Here is a 25,701-nt window from a genome sequence, read left to right as displayed (position 1 = left end):
CAGAATATTACCAGGTTTTGTTTTGGACCGGACCACATCCGCTGCTATGCTCAACACCCAGGGGAGGACAGTTGCCCTGCACCAGGCCCTGTATGACTCCACTACTGCACAATAGCTCCTGAATACCATCATCGTGCACTCTGGGTCCTTACGGTAAGCCATATGGACGTCACCCCTGACATCCTGTCACAGAACAATGTTGAAACTACATACCGTGTTGTTGGGATGATAGTTCAAATGCAAACCGCTATCACAGAGCGGGGATGATGTGCCACTACTTTGGTCACTGGGTACACCTAAAAAAGTAAGAAAAGAAATGTATGATTACATGAACAATCAAATGATGTTATTTAACTGAATATGTCCTATAACAATGTTCAGTCTGAAATGTTGAAAACCCGTTTTTATCTCTGACTAAATTACATCAAAACTTTATTCAATATCTTATTGTAATACTGTTTCCTAGGAGTATATATACATGATCCTGCACAATCAAAGGCTGTTTTATAATCTGCCATGAAAATAACCGTATTCCTAACTCACACCCCATCCCATCCTCAGTAGCTCTTTAGAGTGGCACAGAACCCACTTTCCTCCTCTACTATGAAAAGGGTCTAAAATAGAGCCTGAAAACGTAGTAAGTGTGCTGTGTGGATAGACAGTGCTGACCTTTATCTCAATAGAGTATGCTTTACAGCCATCAGGTATGGATAGGGTAATGTTTTTAAATTAGTATTAGGTCCCTGAGTTGTGTTAGGTGTGTCCAAGTAGTCGCACATCTCTAGGCTCTCTCCGTTTAGGTCTTTTTGATTGTAAACTTATTTGAACAAGGACTCCTCAGGTTTTGATTTTGTAGGGCCACATCATAATATGATGCATTACTTGTCATCTTCTGTTTATGGAAGATGAAGAGGAGGAAGAAGAGAAAGAAAAAGAAGAAGAGAAAGAAGAGGAAGAAGACGAAATAATAACTCCTCATCTGTAAGTGTATTGAATGTAATTATTTTGTTTATTAAAGCATCATGAAAAAAAAAACTTTACAATAAAAGCACTACAGTGTTACACTAGAAGGGTGAATAAGTCGAGAGGAACCCTTTATTTTTTCCTACATTATGCTTGGAGTACCACATTTAAGGGTTATATGATATGATAAACTTTTATATATACACAATGCATTGATTTCTTCAGAACACAGTTTTTTAAGATTTCAAAAGAGCAACAAATGATACTTAGCCTTTTAATGATTCATGGGAGATCATTTTATTAAGTTTCCTACAAAGAAAATTGTTTTGTCAATCCATTTACGGTGTGTATTGTTCTCCCTGGTATTTGTTTGGTAAGTAAAATAACATCAATTGTTGGTTCTATTGTGTGAAGAAGTTGTAAGTGTAATGTAATTACAATGTTTTCCTTTCAATCATAGCATTCAGTTGTCACCTATGGGTAGTTTGGATGCTAATCTTAACTTCAATTTAGTAGTTTCATTTGCAGCTCCTATGTAACCTGACCCCTTTGTTAGCTGATAATAAGATCGATTTTCTTCTTCTGTTCAACAATGTTATTGGATAGATAGAAATGAATGGTTAGGTCATGGAACTGAATTCGAATACTTTAACAAAACCCAGAGGCTTTTCTGTATTTAAAAAGCTTTAGTTCCAATGTAAAAGTAGAGACAGGGAGCTCTAATAGCAAAATAACACATGTACTAATTTGCATGCAGGAATGTGCATTGAAGATCACGTAAAATGGAATCTAACATGCATTAAAACAGATAAAAATGTGTTTAATATACTGACTCTTTAATCCAATAATGATCATTATCCTTATCTTGCTTTGACATTGTGCCTTAAATTATTGCTTCACTATGTGGCATTTTGTGGCATGATATGACGTTCAGTTATAGAAAGCCAGCAGACTCCATGACACTATATCAATCGGACAATGAAAATTAACAAACACATTAAAATAATATAGAATTAACAATATGATTAATTGGTACAGTCTATTAGGTGGTTGTGAGCTGGAAGCATTTCAACTTCTGACTTGTATTTGATTTTTATATAGTCCTAGGAAGTATTGGAGATGTAAGTCAATTCTAAATGCCATAGCAATGCCTCTGCTGGAAAATGCATTATCCAAATGTATATTTAGATCATATAAAAAAGGACAGTAAATAAAATAATCATGAAAGAAAGGACCAGAATTTAATCATAACTTTAAGTAAGGCATGACGTTTTTTCTTTTACTATGCATTATGGAGAGCAACATTGGCACATTTCTCGTACAAGATGGCCTAGATGAGCTTTGCTAATCCATAACTGAAGTAGTTAGATATCTGTTTATCACTATCCATCTGTAAATCACATCCTCATCTGCACTTGCTTTTCTATTAATATAATATTATCAATTTTACTACAAATTATATTTATTGTATATACATAGCCAAGTGTTATGTCTACACATAGCATTTTTGGTATTTAGGTGGCCTGCATATTATATATATCTATCGGTTTGAATAAGTAATGCAAAATTTAACAAGGTTGTTAGCTGTAAAACTTATACTTCAGCTACCAGCATATTGTCAAGTTACAATATGACATATAAATGAGCCAACAAAGCCCTAAATGTATTATTCTAGTTGAAATAGGTTATTTTCTTTATTAGGGAACTGAACCTTAACCTTTGCAAACACTTGGGCAAAATGAAGAGGAAGAATAAGAAGGAGACACAAGAAGAAGAGGATGATGAGGAAGAACAAGAACAAGAATATAAGGAACAAGGAAGAAAAGAAGAATTGAAATATCCATATTAAATGCACACAACATGAATAGAAAGGTATAGTGGTTGAAGAGGTTAACATAAAATATTGGGAAGTGTGAATGCATAAACCAACTGAGAAATGCTATGGAATTTGATGGCACTATAAAAAACAATAAATGATAATAATAATAATGATAATGAATGAGATTAGTGGAGTCAGAAGAAATGAGAACAGATTAACTATATGAGAAGGATGTAATCACAGTGGTTCAAAGTGCATTATAAAACCATAATCTTGGTTTAATCCCTTTCTCCCAGATTAGACGGTATTGATATATTTTAATTCCCACGTTTTACAGTCAAGTGTGTTTATGAAGTTGCCCTTAATATTAAAACAGTGTGGTCTGGTAAAGCATGTCCAAGCACTGAGAAATGTCGGTCAATTGGTGCTCACCTGTCCAGGCCGGACATAGAGCACTTATGGTGGTTAAGTCATTTGTGCATCGGTTCCTGAGTTTAAACCATTTATTTCACAGTGCATTTTTTTCATACAGTAGCATCTGTTCTGAGGTGATTAGAGACAAACATCTATGCTGAAGGAACAGGCTTCTACCTGCTTCTACCTGCTACACTATCTCTCACTGGGGCCTCTTCCTGCAACAGGTAGAGGTGTGAAACATGTAAACACAACTAATCTCCAAGACATAGACCGCATAATTCTTAAAGTTTGTGGATCATTGCAAAAAATGCCTAATCCCTAATTGCCGATATAAATTTTCTTTTCACCCCTCCTTTTGTTTAAATTACCCGTACCACTCCCTTAGATTGTAAGTGCATGAGTGGGGCCCAGCATTCCTGCCAGGAACTTTGTGTTAAAGTACTATAAGGGTAGATGGCAACTTTATGGGCAGGGTTCTCAGCTCCTAATGTATCTGTATGTACTAATGTATATTTGTTATGTATGTGTTATCTGCCCCATTTAAATTGTACAGCACTGAAGACTTTGTTGGTTCTTAATGAATAAAACATAATAATAATAATAATAATAATAACTAGCAAGCTATTTGATATGCATTTTGCTGTGAATTAACATTTGATTTACAGGAAACCTCTATAAATCACAGTACCACTGTTTTGTCATAACACAACCAGTGAGTTCTACTTCTTGAAACCGATATAGTTGTAGTTACACAAACTGGATGCCTTTTAAACCTAAGGAACCCATACTGTTTATATGAGGTGGTATCATTTTGATGAATCTGGGATATTACTGCAATGTGCTGTGTTTTATTTGATGCATCATTGTTTGGGTTAAATCGAGTAATGAATACCTGATAACCAATCAGTAATACATTGTATTTCATATGTTTTGAAGATACATTTTTTTGTATTATATTTTGTACTGCACAGATCATATAGATAATTTATAGATTTTTGCTTTCACAATAAAGTATATTTTGATTAACTATAGTTGTGGTATAATATCTCAATCTGAATTATACATTTTAGTGTGATCTGCAAGGACTTAGGATCAAAGGTCATAGCGGTCCTAGGTGTGGTCCTATGATATTTAATAGCACCATAATTTTTCACCTTTTGGTAAAATATTCTTTCATATTTTGATTAGAATTATCCCTACAATATACAGTTATACAGACATATGCACACACTCTCCATATCTCCTCTCCCCTTCTCTCCCATCACGTAGAAAACTACACTACGCATGTTACATATTCCAGCTGGGCGCTTGGATACCCGTGTCTCCTGGGTGCCATGTACCCACCATAATGTGCACTTGAAGGAATATGTACATTGCACTGAATATTATGAAATGTACCAGAAGCACTTACAAGCACAATCTTCATTTAGTGGTAGTTTAAGGAAAGCTGGTGCTCTCTTTAGAAATGAGACAGTCAGTGTCACCTCTTCCCCGGCATTCCGTAAAACCTGCACCTGAAAAATTATATACGCAATTATAATTAGTGGAATCATATTATATGAAAGGTAACTGACATTCTCATTTTATGACAATTAATTTAGATTAATTGGCATTAATTTGGCTTCATTATAATAATGTCTAGCGTCACAAAAATAATGAAACAAAATTTAGTTTACATCAAATGCAGCTTTAACAAACATCTAAAGCAGACATTGAGTATGATCTCCTGTTCGTTTTAATTGACTGAATTTCAGAGCCTTTCTAAAAGTTGATGAGGAAACATTTTAGAACATGAAAATAATTGTCAGAAAACTTCTACCATGTTTGCCCTGTTACAGGGTTAGTTATGACAAATAAAAAGCTATTAAAATGGAAAGTAGGTAAGAGAGTTGTGCTTTTAACTGCCTTACTTCACTCATTATAAGGGGCCAACACTGGTACCCTGCTCTAAAAATAAGAGCTGAGCTGCTCTTGGATGATGTCAAATTTAATGACTAAGAAGACCAAAGGTGTCTTACTGGCTAACCATACATTATACAGGACCAGCCAAGCTCTTACCACACCAGAAGTTCACTGAGATTGGATGTTTATAATGTATTGTTGAAACCACGACTCTCTTGTGACTGCTCCCTTTGGTAAATAGATCCCACATTTATGGTGAGTAAATTATACTTAAGGTATTAAATACAAAGCAGTGCCTTTTTCCCCCAAGAGTTTGACTACAGGAGCCCCAAATCATGCAATGTGTTCCATACAAGCACAACAGAAAAACATTGTTAGATACAGTTTGAGACAATGGAAGGTTAGATCACAATGTGTCATGCTTATTTTCCTGTGTGGCATTTTAAACCATTAAAAATTTTATTTTAAAGTTCAATTCTGAAGATTCCATCACAGACTATGAAATTGCCATGGTAAAAATGTATCATAATTTGTTTTTTATCCTCACAAAAGCTCTACAAGGGTTTATCATAACCGTTTTTCAAATGAACCAGTTAAGCAAAGCATGTTTTCTGAATTGTCCTTCTCCTCCAGATTTCCGAGCACCGTTCCTATGAGCAACAATGCTGTTTACTAACCTCTTAGAAGCTTCCTGACTTTTCCAGTCAATAGTGATGTGCCAATATGCATCTTATTATTTACACTGATTAAAACGTAACAAATATTTTGAATAGAAACTTATTTCAAGATATCAGCTTGCCTGTATGTGATTTCTGTTTTTGTTTCAGATTGGTTTAATTTAGATCTGTTATACCCTGCTGATAAAAAGCTGTGTAAGTATACAACAGTGTGATTTTGCTTTGATATATGCTTTATATTTGGATGCCATGGTCACGTGGCCAGGTTATGGTAATTTACTGAGTTTGTGGGTTTATCACACACAGTTGTTATAGTGGGTGTTAGGATGGTGTTATGGTGATGTTGCTAATACTATAAGATTAGCATTTCAGATTAAGTCAATTTGCACATTATCCTTCCTGGCTCATCTCTTTCAGCAACTTGTATGGATCGGGCACTCTTACATCTATTGGGCAGAGAGGTGAGCAGCAGTTAGAGACAAAGGATGTCAACTGGGTTTTAAGAGTCACGCAGGTGGTTGGGCTTTCGGGATTCCCGAAGGGAGGAGGCACTGCAGGCAGCGGCCCCCGCCTTACCTGATATTGATAATAACCTTTGTCACAAGCCTATTAGCGTTCTTATGCATGACATGAAATGCGCCCTGCTCCGCCTGTGAGAGCCTTTTCTCGTTGCTCATGGTGGCAAGGATTAAAATGTTCTATAATGATGGGGTGTATAACGTTCCTAATGGGCTGAGGCCCTGGGAAATGTTTGTTAATTACAACCAACAACCCTGGTCTTCAACTCCAATTCCCATGAATATTATTGTAGATGCAGTCAACAAACTTTGTACTGAAGACTTATTGTAGCCTCCAAAGCCCAATCTAGAGTTAACAGCTACTATTTACGCTATTGTTGGCTTAATATGGAAGTTGCAGTCAAGAAAAGTTAATGTTGAGTTGTGTAGCATAGAATTTTGAGGTATGAAAAAAAGAGTAGCAGAAGTAGTCAGAGGGGAGTAAAAAAAGGAACATAAAGGCTTGTAACCAAAATAGTACACTTGGTAGTGATAATGACAAATGTAATAGCAGCACTTTGGTACTGATGGGATCTGGAGTTTTAACTAACCCTAGCTGAAATACATGTTTGAAAATAATACTACCTTGTGTCTGCAGCCTGTAAACAGTGTCTCGGCCCAGGCAGGGACTTTGTGTCTATGAAGAAGCAGCTACCAGAATGAAGGGGAGGATACCAGCTAGAGGGAGAGGAAGGGAGCAGATCAAACCACTCTGACACCAGAAGGGGATTACAGAATTAAATAAAAGCCCCCTCCAGATGCCCATGCCCCCTGATACTTGGCATTTACTTGCATTTTACATTTTAGAGGCTAAAGAAAAAAAGGGAAAGGAGATAAGGATTTGTTCTCTTGCTTGCAATAATGCAACTTGTAGACCAGATCCTTCTTAAAGGGAGATGCAATTTAAGACCAACTTATCATTTGTTCTTCAAAATAAAATTTAAAAACAAAGACACTGGTGCAGTAAAATACACTGGAGTCTGCTAAATTAACTCCAATGTGCCTTATAAAATCACAATAACAAAAAAAATGACCATCTTTATTTATTACAGTAATTTCACTGTGGTACATGAGTTACACAGCATAAGCATTTGCTGACAAATGAGCTTTTTCTGCAATGTCAAACCTGCTATGGATACAATGTTGTTCTATACATTGTGTGATTTTTCCTTGACAACTGCTCAATTTAATATGGTTCACTATAATTTTCTTGTGTGTGAATTTGCTTAGAGGACAAAATGCTATATCACGTTTTATTGTTTTCTGCTTCTCTTTTGATAATTAAAATTGCTTTGACAGTTGATTTCATCTGTGAATTTTATGTTGCTCATAATTTACATTTTCAGATAGATAAAGCTGCTAGCCATCTGTGTATTGTACTTGACAAAAGTTTACATGGCAGGGATCATGCATTTCCCAACACATACAATGTGACATTGCACATTTTCAAAAGCGGAAGACACTTTAATTATTCCATTCCAAAAACTCGCCTAGCACGTCAGTTGCATACAATAAATTTTACATTAGATTTGCTTTTTTTCATAGAAAAGTATTTAAGTTTGCATGAGATTTTATATTTATTTGTATTAAATGTAATACACAGAAAATTTATACCAAAAAACTGAAAAGTAAATTTAGGGGGACACTTGTCATTCACCAATTCACTGACCATCAGCTTCTACCTGTTGCCCTGAATGAATCATAACTAATGGAATCTCCAAAGGCAAGTGACCACAGTAAATGTTTTCTTTTCAACTTGACATTTAGTGAGTCAAACCCACAGAGTTTTAAAGTATGTTAATATTTAGCTAAAGTGGATCAGTAGTTTCTCAGCAAACCCTTTTTTCAAAAGTAAATTTAAATCTTCAGGTTTAAAAATTGAAGATTTAAAATAGTTGCAAATTGTAAACACTGTCGGCACTACCTATAGGGAAGGTAGGCGTTGGACTTGGGGGCAGATCTATGTGGAGGCACCTCCTCTGCGGTAAACTAGACGGGCAGTCCAGTCTGCTGCATTGGAGGCGCCCTGATGCAGATCTGCTGGAGGAGTAGGACTGGTTGGGGAGATCATGGATCTCCCTCCAATGGTCCCCATCGCTCCTTTGCAATTCTGCCGACACTCTGCACATTGGCATATCTTGGGGGCAGAGTGGCATATAGGAGGTATAAGGCATATCTGAGGGGCAGAATGGCAAATAGGGGGTCAAGAGGCATATCTGGCGACAGAGTGGCATATCAGGGAGGCAGCGCGGCAAATAAGGTGGTATAATATTAAATATGAAAAAAATTTTACTTGTGAATTAATATTTCTTAGCAAAACTTTTTCCTATAGGGTGGAATATAGGGGTTAAAAGGAATATCAGGGAGGAAGAGTAGCATATAGGGGGTTAAAAGGAATATCAGGGAGGCAGAGTGGCATTTAGGGGGTTTATTGCACCATCACCGGAGGTGCCTGTAAAAATGGGTCAATGGGGCAGCTACCTGAGATAGAGGGACAGTGCCCAAAAATCAGAACTGTCCTGTGGAAACCAGTATTGTTGGGAGGCATTCAATACTCTTGATAAAGCTGCAGCATTTCTGCCATACAAGATGTGTTTTATTGTAATTAGTGTAAACATTATGTGTTTTCTGTACCCCATGAATGACAGTCGCTTTATTTGAACCTGCAGCCATACGGGCTAACAATGGATATTGACAGGTAGCAACTGAGCTACTGTATGTTCATATTGGTCAGTGAAGGTAGTATCCTTTAGGATAGTGCTGATAACTTGGTAAATTTGGAAAAAAGAGTATATAATTCTATCCACTGCTGGATAGCAGAAGACATCCTGGAATTCCATTGAATGCAATGAAACTATTTTTTTTATATTATATGTTGCATCTTTATAGGTATATAAAACATTGTCTAGGGGTGGTTAATGTCACTTCCCATGGAGGTGGATACATTTGTAGTTAAATTACATTTTGGAAGTACTAGCTGATATAAAACCAATTTTTAAGGTGCAAGTTGATATGTCAGGGTGCATGCTAATAAATGATTTGGTTATACTTCACCCCAGTATACTTTGCATCTGATTTGATCATTTGGATAAAATAATTCTTGTTGATATAGTTTTCAACAATATAAAAACAAATCCATTCGGACGTGATCTTGTTAATTGAAATGGCTTTGACAAAGATTTAGCAGTGATTTCTGTTTTGTTCACAAATTACATTTTCAGATTATAGCTGCCTGCCATCTGTGTATTTTATGTGACAGTAGTTTACATGCCCAGGATCATAGTTTTACCACAATATATAACATGAGCCTGCAGAATTAATTTAAAGTACTTGGATCCTTCCAGTATTTAGACATTGCATAAATATCATTTTTGCATTTGTGTATTTTATTTAGTATATGTTTTAAAAAGAAAACATTGAGCAAATGTCAATTCCCTCTGCTCTCCATGTTTGTTCATACTTACATTATATATGTAATAATATATCCTCCCAAAATAGTGAATATATGTAGTAGAAGAGCTCTGTGTAACAGAAGTCTTGTCAGCATTGTGTCCTGACACTAGTGGCAGATGACAAATCCATTTAGGGCCCAACCTTTGTCAGGCTTCTCCTAGTAGCTGCTAATAAAGGTCCAGAATCTGGGATATTTCTAAGCATTAGGGAGCCAATGTCCTGAGTGTTTCAACAGGCAGGCCCAAATTGAGACTCTGGGACTGAAGCATCCAGGTCCCTGCAACTCAGTGAAGGCTTATACACAATTAACACACACCACCACCATCCTTAGGTCTATTCAAAAAAAATGCGTGCATGCAAGTTGGCAACAGCAAACCTGCATATTCATTATGTGTACTTAACTAAATTAACACTCAACGCATATACACTTGATTGGACCCCTGATTAACCAGGGAGGGGGCAGCAATCACTTCTCCCGCTTCCCCTACGGTACCTCATTTGTGGTGATGCAAGGTACTTAACTGGGGAAGGCTATTGAAAGCCCACATATGCTATCTTCTGACCACAATTCTGTACTCAATGAGAAATGGGCAGGTAATAGACAATAAAATACCCCATGGGAGACATAAATCCAAAGAGGCTGCTGGTTGCATGGGGAATATGTATGGATATATACAGTGGCCCAAAGTAGATACTTGCATCCTCCACCAACTTGAAAAGAATTAGAACATTGCAAAACATGTTTGAATGGACCTCATGTTTCCTATATGGGATATTAAATGCTGTGTGTGTGTGTTTGAGATTTTATTTCATACCGCCCTCAACCCCATGTCCTGTGGGGGCAGAGGTTAAGAGGTATTGGGTGAGCTCCATGCTTCTTCGAAGGGCTATTGGCCTAATTGTAACCCTCATCCTTATGGGCCACAGAAGGAGAACAATGGACATAAATATGTTCTATGCTCCCCTAGGGATTTTTTTTATGATGACAGATTGGCATACCTTGGAACTCTCTCGATACCCAAATCCTCCGGGATGCAGGGTCCTGATTTGTCCCACTTCCTGCCCATTTCCCCTTTAAATGAGGGTGTTTCCTGTGATGTTGCCAGGACCAGTCCTGGCTGCGCCCCGCAAGGGTAGCCGGAGCCCACAAGTTTCCAAGTATGCCCATTGGTTAATGAGACATTCATACATCCCCCTGTTCTTTTTTATATTGACATGTTTTTATATTTTCTGCAGGGATGAGGTTTAACACTCAATTTTACATGTTTTGTTTGAAGCTTGTGACGGTAATTGACCTACAAAGGGGGGGTAGGGAGGGAGTGGGTAGATCGTGAGAAGGGGGGTAGGGAGGGAGTCGGTAGATTGTGAGAAGGGAGGGTAGGGAGGGAGTGGGTAGATCGTGAGAAGGGGGGTAGGGAGGGAGAGGGTAGATCTTGAGAAGGGGGGCTAGGGAGGGAGAGGGTAGATCGTGAGAAGGGGGGCTAGGGAGGGAGAGGGTAGATCGTGAGAAAGGGATAGATGGGTTGGGGGGGCCCTTAACAGATTCTCACACCGGGGCCCTGAGGTTTCTAGTTACGCCCCTAGGAACCTTGTATACTTTCTGCAATTAAATAATTGAAATATGAATATCTGTGGTGAAAGAATCATTTTATCATTTGATGACAAGGCTCATACACAATGTTTCCAAAAAGTCATTAAAAGATGTAGAAAATGGCTTACCACTTCTTCATGTTTGCACTTTCTCACATTTATACCGTTTATCTGCAATCAAAAGTATTTTGTATGTTGTTATTTTTAAATTACTGTAAGAAAGTAATATTTTAAGATAAAAGGGAAAGTGGAAATTTGTTTACCTGTAATATTGCGTCTCCTATGAAGAGAAGACCAGAAAGCTCAGCTTTAATACCAGAGAAAGAAACAAATAGTCAGGTGTATGTACAGAAAGTCATGGTTAAAATACAGAATGAAACATTGAACACTAAAATGGTTTAGGTGTGTACGTTATGTCGCATCTGGGATATAGTAGTTAAATTTTCACTCTGATAAAAATATAGCTGCTCAGTAAATCAAATTAATCTGCCTTATCCACTTATGGGTAGTTGTAGATGCTGTGCACTTTGTAATTTCTCTATTCCAGAGACTGCATTTTGTTGATTAGCTACAAGAAGAATGCATCTGCCTGCCACAAACGTATAACCTAATTTGCCTCTAATTTTTCCCCAAGTAATAATTTATTCTTTTTTTCATTATCCAATCATCACATAGAGACTCTTGCATGCTCTGTGTATCAAAGTACGAAATCCACATGGAAAAGAATATGCAAGATAAATGTGACACATTTTACTTTACATATTTAAATTACATGCTCTTTGGACATAATCATTTTGACGCAGAAAAATAAGTAATTAATAAAGTAATTCAATTAAAATTGATATACTTGCTTTGTGGGGCATTATCTGTGTACCAAATACTGTATTGGATTACGTTTATTTATTTATTTTTTAACACTTTGGTTGTGTAGGTTTTCTAAGGGTTTCAATAATGCAGTCCATAGGACAGTTGCATTGGTAATTGGTGTATATGAAAACCAAATTGGATCTTTAACAAAAATGCCACTCATATTTAAATTTATGTTGCCTTTTGTATGCTATGTTTTATTTATTATTAGGTGCAACATTTATTTTCCTACTTAAACTTCAGGTTTGCCTATATGATTTGAAAACTCAATTCATCCATTTTTTATAGTGAAAAAAAGCATATAAAATGACATATAAGCATATCAAATAATAAAATATTGGCCACTCATCATTATTGCGGAGTTGACTGAGATCTCTGGGAACTTAGTCAACTCAACAATTGGCCTCTTGTGGGTTATTATTGAGTTGGTAAAATTTACAGAATAAGTTAGAAACGTGTCTCTTCTGATTAATGTCCATTAAAGTCTATTCTTCACAGAACTTGAAACAGTTATCAGCACTGAGAGGGTTGTTTGGCCTTGCTAAGGTTTTGGTTCATTGTGCACATTCTGTGTGTTTTATCATTTTGCCTACATTGAATTTAGCCTAGCAGAGGTTAGATAAAATATTTGATGGTCTGAAATGTACATGCAAACATGTACGATCGTTATATGCAGTTTAGTCAGGTCATTGCATAGCTTTCTGCATTTTTTATGATGACACTTCAGACAGGTCATTGAATCAATAACAATATACCTTCAAAAATATATGAATACATCAATGAATATATATATATGAATATATCAAATTCTATTTCTGATCCTACATATTTAATTCATGATTTTCTGTTTTGAGTGTACGTTCAGCTGAAGTATGTGCATATGGAGCAAATATATTACACAGATAATCCTGAATTTTACAATTTTAGCTTCTGAGAGACAATGACAATTTTGACTGGCATTTGAAGTTTATATATAGAATAAACTGAGTTTGCCCGAGTATTAGATAAGTGAGCTTGACACACATGTTCATGCTTAGAAGTACATACTAAATGTCCATCTGACCTGTCAGCTCATACTGTACGTTTACTTATTTTTTTTCAATAAAACGTTAAAAACGCCACTAATTGTTTTCTATACTTGAACCTTGCTTTAGCGATCCTTGAGAAATTAGAATGACTGCCCCTGTACTACGGAGATAGCTGTAATAATTAAATGGAATCTTGCGCAATAACATACCTCTTTGCTCTTTGGATATCTTGGAGATAACAACTGGAATATTGTGCTCGGCTCCTCCCTAGTAAAAAAAAATTGGCCTTGGGAATTAATAATCAAATACTATTGTAATCCATGCATATACTTATCTACTAGCACATTTCCCATAAACAAAACGAAAAATACACTGATCAGGGATTCTTGCATATTTATTGCAATGCAAATTAGACTTTTCATTATAAACATATGCAGTCAACCTTTATGTTTGGCATTCAGTCAACCTCTATATTTCTGTTGTTTTGACCTTGAAATAATTATTTGATCCATTTGTTATTTTTTGTTTGTAATCTCAAAAAACCAAATCCACAGTTGATTGTAAATGCAACTGTTAAATGTAGTTTAAGAAGACATTTTTTCTCCTCCTTTCCATTTGTATAATAACAGTTTTCAAACTTTACATATAGTGTTTTATATATAAAAAATATTTTTGTATATATTTTACCTTGGTTTGATAATGTTACTTTTGTTATAATACTGTATTTGCTCGATTATAAGACAAGGTTTTTTCCAGAGCAAATGCTCTGAAAAATACCCCTCGTCTTATAATCGAGGTCGTCTTCTAATCAGACCTCAGTCTGCTGGGGCCAGGCTGCTTACCAGGCTTTGGTCGCGAGCAGCGTCGCTGCTACTAGCAGCAGGAGAACAGGAAGCTAGCACAGTCCTCATATAACTCTGCCTCCCCCCTCCTTCCTCTGGGGGCGGGGCCAGAGAAGTTGCTCACACAGCCGGGCCCCTACAGAAGTCTGCGAGTGGAACATCTGCAGTTCAGGTAAGGGGGTGGGGGAGGGTTTTTGAGCAAGTATGTGTGATTAATGGAATGAATGAGTATTTAAATGTTTGTGAATGAATGTGTGATAGCATGGATGTGTAAGGGGGGTGGTGTTGGTAGCATGGCATAGGGAGGCTGTAATCACACTACTATCATCCCCAGGTTCCAGCATGTACTGGCTGCCTTGGCTTGATAGGAGTGTGATTGCTGTTAGCAGTTATATATATATATATATATATATATATATATATATATACCTCCAGAAATGCATTTTAACCCCCTATATGCCACTCAGCCCCATAATATACCTTTTAACCCCCTATATCCCAGAGTGACATATAGGGGTATAAGGCATATCATGGGGCAGAGGGGCATATAGGAGGGTATAAGGCTTTTCTGGGGCAGAGTGGCAAGCTTGGGGGCAGATGTGCATAACTGGGGGGGGCAGGTTGGCAAATAAAAGGAAATAAAAAATATATATTTTTCTCAATCATTGCTTTTATTAAATATGAAAATTAGTTTACATGAATTAATATTTACTAGTAAAACTTTTTTCCTATAGGGTAGTCAGGCTTTTTGTTTTTTTCCTAAATTAATATTTTGATTTTGGGGGGGTCGTTTTATAATCAGGGTCGTCTTATAATCGAGCAAATATGGTATATACTGTATAAATATATATATATATGTCTCTAAACATTTTTTAAAGCATAACAAAGACCCCAATCTTCTAAAATTTTTAGCGATTAAAAAAATACCTATCCCCTGGAGAGGAGGCAATATGAGTAAAATTTTGGGTAAAAATGAGATGTTTTGGATATTCACCTTAAAAACATTGAGACCAAACGGTTTAAATGTAGATTTTGATCTACATCTCTTCCTTTAAGTTTTTATCAGGTTTCACTATTTTATTGCCTTCTGTCACTTTAAGTACTAACCACCTGTCTCTTATATACAGAGTTGTCAAAATACTATTATTTTACTTTTATTTTTCAATCCCCCCCCAACATAAATAAATAAATAAATAAATATATATTAAAAAATGGTGGAAACTACATTTCCCAAGATCCTCTGCTTTGTTTACAAAAAACGGCAGTTTTAGTAAATTTGCTTAATTTTTCTAGTTTTGGGGATTATTTATTAGATTTGAGTTTGTCTTGGGTCTTGCTTGTCTGTAAAATAAAAAAAATCATATTTTTATGTTGTTTGTTAACATTGAGAGCTATCTTTGAAAATGTAAATGATTTGTTTTTTGCTGACTATTCAAAACTAAGCTTTTTGTCATGGGCATCATATATCAGATGTGTATATACCTTGTAAATTACTTTACTTCCTGTTATTTTTATTATGCCTTATGTTTTTAAACATGTGGATTGTTGCTGATGATGCCATCAGCCACACCCCTTAATTATGATGTCATTTTGGCGCAATTTCACACTGTTTGAATTTATTATATAAGGATTTCAGTACTAGGAGCTCTTTTAGACACTCTGAGGAAGCCTATTTAGTAGGTGAAAAGCTGCTGGGCTTTAGCTGATCGCTTCTCGGCTTTTGGATAAGATCGAGTGTATTCTATACAGGTCAGAGGTCCTGGTGTCAGCAGGGTATGGCCCTCGGCCACCCGGCATCGGCCCCTATAATGGGGTCTTAAGCCGGGTGCTGCTATTGGGGGTCTCGTCAGAGCTGGCATGGGGAACGGGTAGCGATCGAAGAGATGGCGGTTCCTAACTTTCCTAACACAGTACGTATGTGTATTGAAGAGGAGGAGCGTTGTCGTTTCATCATGTTGGAGGAAGTCCAGGTTCAAATCGTTGAAGGTCTGCTTCAGATGCCCAGAGAGGAGATTTTCTGCCTGCAGGATTTCTGCTATCGTGGTTTTTTTGATATTACCTTCAAAACTATTTGGGGGGCGCGGAACTTGATGGAGCGCAGTTTGAATCATGCGGACCACGTCTTGCTGAGAGGTATTGTTTTTCGTCCTTCACTTGCGGTAAGGAAAGCATGCATTACAGTACATATGTATAATCCTTTTGTACCGGACGATGCGATTTGCGCGTTTCTTAGTCGCTATGCATCTAAGGTGGAGAACCCAGAATATGTACGGAATCCGTTTGGAGTATATAATGGTCGAAGAAGGTTCTGGGTAACCTTAAAGCCCGATGAAAAAGGGTACGGAGGGATGATGCATCCGCCGCAGAATTTCTCGATCGGGGGGAATCAGGGATACCTTTTTTATCCCAACAGTACCATATACTGCCGTAAATGCTTTCGGTTTGGACATACTAGCGAACACTGTATCGAGGAGCAAAAATTTTGCCGTAATTGTGGCCAAAAGGGGCATGTGGCATCTGAGTGCCAAAAACCCCGCAAATGTGATATATGCGGAGACATCGAGCATGGGGCTTGGTCATGCCCGGTGTTGAAAGAACAGCGAAAGAAGGCTGCAGAGAGACAGGAGGCAGATGATAAGAGGAGGGAGGCCGAGCTGTCTGCTTATGTGGAAATACTGGTGGAGCAAGGAGCCCCTGTGTCCGGAGCGTCTGTCAGATCGCTGCCGGAAGATAGACCTTCGGTTCCTGTGGTGCCTGATCAAGTGGCTGAAGATGTTGTTGTGGATCCGGTGCAGAGTGGTGTTGCTGACGTTGAGAGTACACCTTTTGATTTTCGAAAGGGAAATTGTGCAACAGCAGGAAGTTTCCATGTTGGAAGCACCTAAAGATCCTTCACTTAATGTGTCAGATCTGCCAGATATTGGCAGTATGGAGCAGGAACCAAGGCGGTGGAAGTTAGATCTGTAGAAGATGTGATGATGGATGCAGGGGAAGGATGTAGTGTGGAAAAAAGAGTTCGGGAGGTAGAAAGAGGTTCTTTGTCTGATTCTCCCCGGTTAGGCGAAGTGGTGGAGAGCAATGGGAGTTTCTCTCCTCTTTCAGGGAGTTTCTCTCCGCTCTCAGTGTGTTCGGAAGACCTGGGCTTGCAAGGAGGCTTTTTCAGCCATAGAGTCGCGGATCCTGGAAGGAGTTCTTTGGGACTGGTGGAGGAGACATTGGTGGAGAAAGGAGCTAAAAAGTTCCGATCTGGGACGTGAGGTGTGTGGTATGGAGAGTACTAATGATTATTAAGTTATGAGGTCTCTCTGTATCGCATCCCTCAATGTCAGGAGCATTAAGGGGGCTGCAAGACGTGTTGTGATTTTTCAGACATTAGTGGATCAAAAAGCTGATGTGTTTTGTCTGCAAGAATGCAACTTGTCTGAACCTCTGCAGGGCCAACTTTGGACCTTGGGTCCTTCTGTATTCTCTTTCGGGGTTAGACGGAGGTGTGGGGTAGCTGTTTTATTTCGGAGTTTTGATTTTCAGGTGGTTAGGGTAGTTGAGGTGGAATGTGGAAGGGTGGTGGTAGTTTTCTTTATGTATGGGGGTGTGGGGTTTAAGTTAATCAATGTGTACGCACCGGTAGATAGGAAGGAGAGGGTGACGTTGTTTCAACATGTTAAACTGTGGTTACCAGGGATGGAATTGGTGTTTTTGGTGGGTGATTTTAATTGTGTTCTTAAGAATGAGGATAGGGTGGGTCGTAGGAGAGGTGCGAATTTGGATGGGTCTAGTAGGGAGTTGGGTCAAATGGTGGAGGATTTTGGGTTGATTGATTCAGTTCGGTTGCATAAGTCGTCTGAGACGTTTTTTCTTTTTTTAGTGAGGATGGGAGTGTATGTTCTAGGATTGATTTTATTTTCTTTTCAAAGTATTTGAGTGGGGTGGAAATGGTTGGTGTGCGTTTGCCTTTTACAGATCATGCTTGTTTATTATGTAAGGTGGAATTTGCGGTGAAAGTTGTGATGGGTCGTGGGCAATGGAAGTTAAATGTGCTATTGATGGAAGATGAATGGGTGGTTAAATGTTTTGAAAGATTTTTCTTGGGGTTGCGGAGGAAGAAAAGGTGTTTTATGTCGATTGGTAGGTGGTGGGAGTTTGTTAAAGTACAGGTGAGGTTGTTTTTTGTGAGAATGGGGCGGGTTAGGGCAAAGAATGAAAGGAGAGAATTGATGATGTGGCAGAATCGATTGGAATATTTGAGGAAATTGAGGGGGTTTGGTTTGGATGTAAAGAATGAGTTGATAGAAGCAAGACAGCAGGTGAATCAGTATGTTGAAAGGAAAGGTAGGAAGATAATGTTTCAAGCTAGGGTGAAAGTGTTAGAGGAGGATGAGAAATGTACGAGATTTTTTTTTTCAAGAAAGGGTTTGGTGGTAAAAGTTTGATGGAAAGTGTGTTAAATAGGGATGGTGTAGTTGTGGAAGGGTCGGGGGTTGTGGATGTGGTGTTGGATTTTTACAAGGATTTGTATGTAGAGAAAGCAAGAGATTTGAAAGTGGGTTACCTGTTGAGTTTTATTGTAAATTTGGGGATTTAATTGGAGATGATTTTATGGAAGTTTGTGTGGAAGTGTTGCATAAGAATGAGTTGCTTGCTTCAATGAAAGAGGGCGTGATTGTGTTATTGTTTAAGAAAGGAGATAAAAGGGATTTGAGGAATTGGAGGCCGATAACGTTGTTGAATGTGGATTATAAGGTGGTGGCGAAAGTGTTGGCTAATCGGTTGAGGATGATTGTTAGTAGTTTGGTTGGAAAAGAACAGGTGTGTGCAGTTCCTGGGAGACAGATTAGTGACAGTTTGATTGTGTTGCATGATGCTTTGTGGTACAGTATGGATAGGAAGTTGGAAGTGGCTATTGCGACGATTGATTTTGAGAAGGCGTTTGATAGGGTGGTACATGGTTTTTTGTTTAGAATATTGGAGAAGTTAGGGATACCTGTAGAAATGTTACGGTGGTTGCGAAGTTTTTACGATGGAATTAGTAGTAAAGTGATGGTGAATGGTTGTTTGACGGACATTTTTTGTGTAAGGTCAGGGGTGAGACAGGGTTGTCCGTTATCACCGATTTTGTTTATCTGTGTGATTGAACCTTTGTTAAAGATGATTAGATGTGATAAAGTAGTAAGAGGAGTAGAAATACCAGGTAGTGGGGGGATGAGTTTGAAAGTTTTAGGTTATATGGATGATGTTACGGTGGTGTGTAGAATGCAAGCTGGGTTGCGGAGGGTTAAGTTGTTGGTAGAAGGGTTTTGTATGGGGAGCGGGTTTAGAGTAAATTGGGATAAATGTGCTTGTAAAGCGTTTAGTGCTTGGAGAGAATTGGAGTTGTGTGGATGGCCAGTGAGGAGTGACGCAATTGAAGTGTTGGGGGTTAAATTTGATGAGAAGTTGGATGGATGTGATAGTTGGGATAAGGTGATAGGGAAGGTGAATCAAAAGTTGGGGTTTTGGTCATCTAGGACTTTGTCCTTTTCTGGAAGGGTGTTAATTGGGTAAAGTTGTGATTGTTCCTCTGTTATTGTATTTAAATGTGGTTTTTCCTGTCGGGGTGCGAGTGATTAAGATGTTGGTGAGACGTTTATTTATATTTTTTTGGAATTCTAGGATGGAGCGGTTGAGAAGACAGAAAGTGACTTTGAAGGTAGAGAATGGGGGTATGGATATGCCAGAGATTGAGCGTTTTTTGACGGTGCAGTATATACGGGTATTTATGAAGGTGAGTAAGAAGGATGTATGTTGAGATATGCGGCGGGTGGCTTGTTGAGGAAGTATGGTTTGTATGAATTGGATCGTAAGTAACCAGTATGCTTTAAGGTGCCTTGGTTTTATGAGAGAATTGAGCTTGGAATTAGAAGGTATGAGTTGCAAGATGTGACAGTGTCTATGTGGGAAGAAAAGAGGTGTGTGTTGAAGATGATTAGGGATCGTGAGTTGGTTGTTTGTTTCGGTGGTTTGACTGAAGGTCAAAGCAAGCAGGTGTCAGGACCCGGGCGAGCAGGTCGGGTAGGAGTCCATGTGCAGGGAATACGGGGAACTCTGTCTGTACCCCTTTATGCATGGTGACACTGAGATAGGTACAGACAGAGTAGCAGGACTGGAAAGGACGAGAGACAGGAGCAGAGGCAGGTACAGGCTCGGGAGCTGGGGCAGAGAGACAGGAGCTGAGGCAGGTACAGGCTCGGGAGCTGAGGCAGAGAGACGGGAGCTGAGGCAGGTACAGGCTCGGGAGTTGAGGCAGAGAGACGGGAGCTGAGGCAGGTACAGGCTCGGGTGCAGGTACAGGCTCGGGTGCAGGTACAGGCTCGGGTGCAGGTACAAGTACAGGCTCGGGTGCGGGCCCACTGGCAGGTAAGCCCACAGGCAGGTTCAGGCACAGGTACAGGCTTGGGTGCGGGCCCACTGGCAGGTAAGCCCACAGGCAAGTTCAGGTACGGGTCCAGGCTCGGGTGCGGGCCCACTGGCAGGTAAGCCCACAGGCAGGTTCAGGTACGGGTCCAGGTACAGGTTCAGGCACAGGCAAGGCCCACTGGCAGGGCGGATGGGAACGGAGGCCCACTGGCAGGGCGGACGGGAACGGAGGCCCACTGGCAGGGCGGACGGGAACGGAGGCCCACTGGCAGGGCGGACGGGAACGGAGGCCCACTGCCAGGGCGGACGGGAACGGAGGCCCACTGCCAGGGCGGACGGGAACGGAGGCCCACTGCCAGGGCGGACGGGAACGGAGGCCCACTGCCAGGGCGGACGGGAACGGCTCAGGCACGGGTACGGGCACGGCACGGATCCAGGCACGGGTTCAGGCACAGGCACGGGCACGGGCAGCGGCTCAGAGCAAAGCAGTCCTTTACGTCAATGCCAAGGCCCTGACTGAAGGGCAGGGCAGGTCTTTTAAAGGCAGGGCTTCCCTCAATTCATGAGGCGCAGCTGTACCTGATAATCAGGTTCAGATCACTCCAGAGGGAGGACAGAGGCCACTAGTGGTAGCAGATGTATTAGCCTGGAGTATAATTCAGCCATGGTTCAGGCAGCAGAGAGTGGACCCTGACAGTACCCCCCCTCAAGGAGCGGCCTCCGGGCGTTCCTAGGAAAGTGGTGTGGCAGTAGCCGATGGTGCTAAAAGCTCTTCTGGCACGTAGAGCGTTTTCGAAGACGTGCAGGTCACCCCGACATACTACAGTCCCATTAGACGCCACCACACACTCTGATGACATGGCCTTAGGTGCGCTGGCCTGGGAGGTATGGGCCTTAGCCGCTGGATGCGCGGATGCGATGGTTCCGGGAAGCGCTTGTCTTGTCCGACTTCTGCATTCGTCAGGGGTTAGGAATTCCCCCTGTACACAGAGTCCCTCTGAGAGGTGTTGGCTAATACCGGGACTGGACTGGGTGGAGGCAGGAACGGAGGAAAGCGTACCAGATCTCTGATCGTGGAGAAGTTGTTCTTACCGGTTAAGGTCTTTCCTGTGCACAATTGTCCCATCGGACGCCAGGACATTACCGGGAGCCCCAAGGGAGTGTCTTGCGGTTTGGGGTTCCTTGTTCTTATTCCTAGGAGTGATGGGAGTGGTGGTTCCAACCGCACAAACACCCGTGGCGTTTTTGAGCTCGGATGTGTATGCCATATCAGCTTCAGACGAAACGTCGTCCATGTCAGACCAGTCAGGGTCGTCCGACATGGTCTGGAGATCCTCTGACATAGCTTCAGATGGAGTAGGTTCTCCTGGTGCTGTGACATGAGAAGCCTCAGGTTCACTGGGCTGAGGAGACGGGGTGTGCTCCAGCTGTGACAGGTTGCTGGTGTCATATACTGGTTCCTGGGCACGGGGTTGGTCTGTGTGGGTTGCGGGTGGCTTAGCAGGTTTCCACGGACAATATGTTATCCTATGACCGGTCTCACCGCAATAATAACACAAGTTGTCCTCTCGCCGTATTTGTTTCCCTTCTTTGGTGAGAGGCTCGCGCTTACAGCTCTTCTGTGGAGCTTTCTTGCCCTTGGTCTTGGTCATAGGCTTTTGTTTAGTGCAATCGCTTTCCAACACAGACCTCACAGATTTGCACAGCTGCAGAACACACTCCACCAGTACCTCAAGAACTGCAGTCATCCCCGCGGACTCCTTTGTATGGCCTTGGCATTCTGTCAGGACCCGGGCGAGCAGGTCGGGTAGGAGTCCATGTGCAGGGGATACGGGGAACTCTGTCTGTACCCCTTTATGCATGGTGACACTGAGATAGGTACAGACAGAGTAGCAGGACTGGAAAGGACGAGAGACAGGAGCAGAGGCAGGTACAGGCTCGGGAGCTGGGGCAGAGAGACGGGAGCTGAGGCAGGTACAGGCTCGGGAGCTGAGGCAGAGAGACGGGAGCCGAGGCAGGTACAGGCTCGGGAGCTGAGGCAGAGAGACGGGAGCTGAGGCAGGTACAGGCTCGGGAGTTGAGGCAGAGAGACGGGAGCTGAGGCAGGTACAGGCTCGGGTGCAGGTACAGGCTCGGGTGCAGGTACAGGCTCGGGTGCAGGTACAGGCTCGGGTGCAGGTACAGGCTCGGGTGCAGGTACAGGTACAAGTACAGGCTCGGGTGCGGGCCCACTGGCAGGTAAGCCCACAGGCAAGTTCAGGTACGGGTCCAGGCTCGGGTGCGGGCCCACTGGCAGGTAAGCCCACAGGCAGGTTCAGGTACGGGTCCAGGTACAGGTTCAGGCACAGGCAAGGCCCACTGGCAGGGCGGACGGGAACGGAGGCCCACTGGCAGGGCGGACGGGAACGGAGGCCCACTGGCAGGGCGGACGGGAACGGAGGCCCACTGGCAGGGCGGACGGGAACGGAGGCCCGCTGGCAGGGCGGACGGGAACGGAGGCCCGCTGGCAGGGCGGACGGGAACGGAGGCCCACTGGCAGGGCGGACGGGAACGGAGGCCCACTGGCAGGGCGGACGGGAACGGACACGGCACGGGTTCAGGCACGGGTTCAGGCACGGGTTCAGGCACGGGTTCAGGCACGGGTAGCGGCTCAGAGCAAAGCAGTCCTTTACGTCAATGCCAAGGCCCTGACTGAAGGGCAGGGCAGGTCTTTTAAAGGCAGGGCTTTTCTCAATTCATGAGGCGCAGCTGTACCTGATAATCAGGTTCAGATCACTCCAGAGGGAGGACAGAGGCCACTAGTGGTAGCAGATGTATTAGCCTGGAGTATAATTCAGCCATGGTTCAGCCAGCAGAGAGTGGACCCTGACAGCAGGTGTGGAAGATGTTGTCTGATGGAGAGTTGGTTAATAGACAGAGACATGTGGGTTGGATGGCGGTGCATGGGTGTTTGCCAACTAGGGAGTTTCAGAGAGGGAGGAGGTTGTGTGTTTCAGAAGTTTGTCCTAGGGAAGGGTGTTATAGAGTGGAAAATGTGGTACATGTGTTTTGGGCTTGTGAGTATGCTGTGCAAGTGTGGCAAAGAATGGGGAAGTTTGTGAAGGAATTAGTAGGGGTGGAGGGAGTGGGGTTTGAGGAAGTGCTTTTTGGATTATGTGATTTAGAGAAGAGGAAGAGGCGTTTGTTTTGGATGTTGATAGGCTGTGTGAAGGAATCTTTGTGGGATGTGAGGAATTTGTTAATATTTAAGAAAGATTTGGTTGAGGCTGATGGTTGTGTAAGAATGATTCGGGGACGGATGTATGTGTATTTTTTGAGAGATTTACGGAGGTTGGGGGAGGTTGATGCGGAAGGAGTTTGGAAAACCAAGAAATGGAGGGATTGGGGTGGTGGTTGAGGGAGGGATTCAGGTGTGGTTGGTGTGGTGATAGATTGGAGTCGGGTGGTGATGTGGGTGGTTGATAGGGTTGCTAAGGGTTTTTTTTTTTGGGTTTTGTTTTTTTTGGGTGGAAGCGATTTTTGTGGAGTAGTTTGTATATATAATTGTACATATGGTTTTATGTTGCACTATGTGGTGTGGGATTCTATGGGAAAAATATACCATGAGGATGTTGTCTCTAATGCCGTCCGGAGTATCATCTGAGGGATGTGTGTTGACTGAGTGGTATTAAAAAAAAAAAAAAAAAAAAAAGTTTGTGCTATTTTTTATTGACTTTTTAATGTTTTTTTACCAGAAAGCTGAAAATAAATACGTTTTTTTAAAAACCATTCTTTTCTGCTCCTGGTATCCTTTTATTGTTTTAAACACGCAAGTTTATATCCTCGGTGGGGATCATTCCACCTACGCCAGAAGGTGTGAGCAATCATTTATTGCTCACCATATTGTGAGTATATAGTGAACTGTTTTTATTTGTTTTATTCATTTTATTATACAGAAAGCACTATGCCTATTTCTGTTTAACTTTTTATGTGCACCTTATCCTGAGAACCAAAAAAAAGAACTACACAGGACTGCTGCTAAAGATATCCCCAGGCGAGGATTGTATCACGCATGCAAGTTTTGTGGGACTAATTGCTTAAGTCCCCAAAAAATGTGAGTATCCATTCCTTAACTCCTTACCACACGGTGCCAGCCACATATTATATTATTATGACTTTCTTCTCCTCTATGCGCAACCACTATCTCCTGTGACCTCCTATATATATATATATATATATATATATATATATATATATATATATATATATATATATATATATATATATATATATATATATATATATATATATATATATATATATATAGTAAAGTCACTTCAAACACGGTCAGGAGCTTGTGATTCCTTGTGTCTCTTTGCACTTTAGGGTTATGCTTCCCTTTATAACAACCAGGTTTTAGGAGGCTAACTCTCAGTAGTTCCCTTACTACCAGTTACTGAACCATCTACTCTGGGTTCCTTTTTGGATTACAAATGTATCTCACCACTCCTTGGTTTGTAGAGGCAGACCACTACCTTGTAGATCTCCAAACACTCTATGCCAGTGTAGCTTCACCCCCTGCCCCCCCATTCTCTTTTAAAAACTACTACCTAGGTCTGACCTAATTATCCAGAAGAAAGTGTGCTAGCAGGAGTAAAAAAAAAAAACATTTAATGGCCAAGATACATTGCTTGCTGTATTCTCTGGCTGATATACACATGGACCTGGATTATGTCACAATATACAGTATATAATATTATATACACACTACCATTCCAAAATTTAGGGTCATTTAGATGTTTTCATGGAAATCAAGGACATTCTAGTTGTGCTAACATAATTGAAAAGGGTTTTCTGATGATCAGTTAGCCTTTCGCACTTAAACTCTGCCATTTTCTTCTATTTCCAGGCAAGGGAGTGGCTTTTGGGTATGCCCACTGTCCACCCATTTTATGCCTACTTCCTTCCCATACACCATCAACTAAAGGCTGTCACACTCCTACTCATGGCCATCCCTAAGCAGAGCTAGTAAAGCCACTTTAGTGAGTGCTCTGGGCCAGGTATGGCCATGTGACTTTGCATTAAGTGACATTTTAAACTTAAGTGCACTGGACTTCTTAGCTCCATCCCTTGCGGGACGCAGCCAGAACTGCCCACTGACAGCATGGGAAACATCTCCATTTAAAGGGTATATCATGGAGAGGGTCGTGTCAA

General features: G+C 40.9%; 1 protein-coding gene across 1 annotated transcript in view; it reads right to left on the bottom strand.

Annotated features, from left to right (window-relative positions):
- Positions 1 to 25,701, bottom strand: part of SNTG1 (syntrophin gamma 1) — a 105,177-nt gene that overhangs the window by 33,628 nt on the left and 45,848 nt on the right. The window contains exons 6-10 of the mRNA XM_053466769.1: positions 13,483 to 13,540; positions 11,642 to 11,685; positions 11,508 to 11,549; positions 4,611 to 4,713; positions 214 to 296 (exon numbers count right to left, since the gene is read on the bottom strand). Of these exons, the coding sequence (XP_053322744.1) occupies positions 214 to 296; positions 4,611 to 4,713; positions 11,508 to 11,549; positions 11,642 to 11,685; positions 13,483 to 13,540 (330 nt within the window). The remainder of the gene's footprint in view (positions 1 to 213; positions 297 to 4,610; positions 4,714 to 11,507; positions 11,550 to 11,641; positions 11,686 to 13,482; positions 13,541 to 25,701) is intronic.

The sequence above is a fragment of the Spea bombifrons genome, chromosome 5 (assembly GCF_027358695.1).
Source record: "Spea bombifrons isolate aSpeBom1 chromosome 5, aSpeBom1.2.pri, whole genome shotgun sequence".
Taxonomy (NCBI): domain Eukaryota; kingdom Metazoa; phylum Chordata; class Amphibia; order Anura; family Pelobatidae; genus Spea; species Spea bombifrons.
This window is presented reverse-complemented; position numbering and strand designations above follow the sequence as displayed.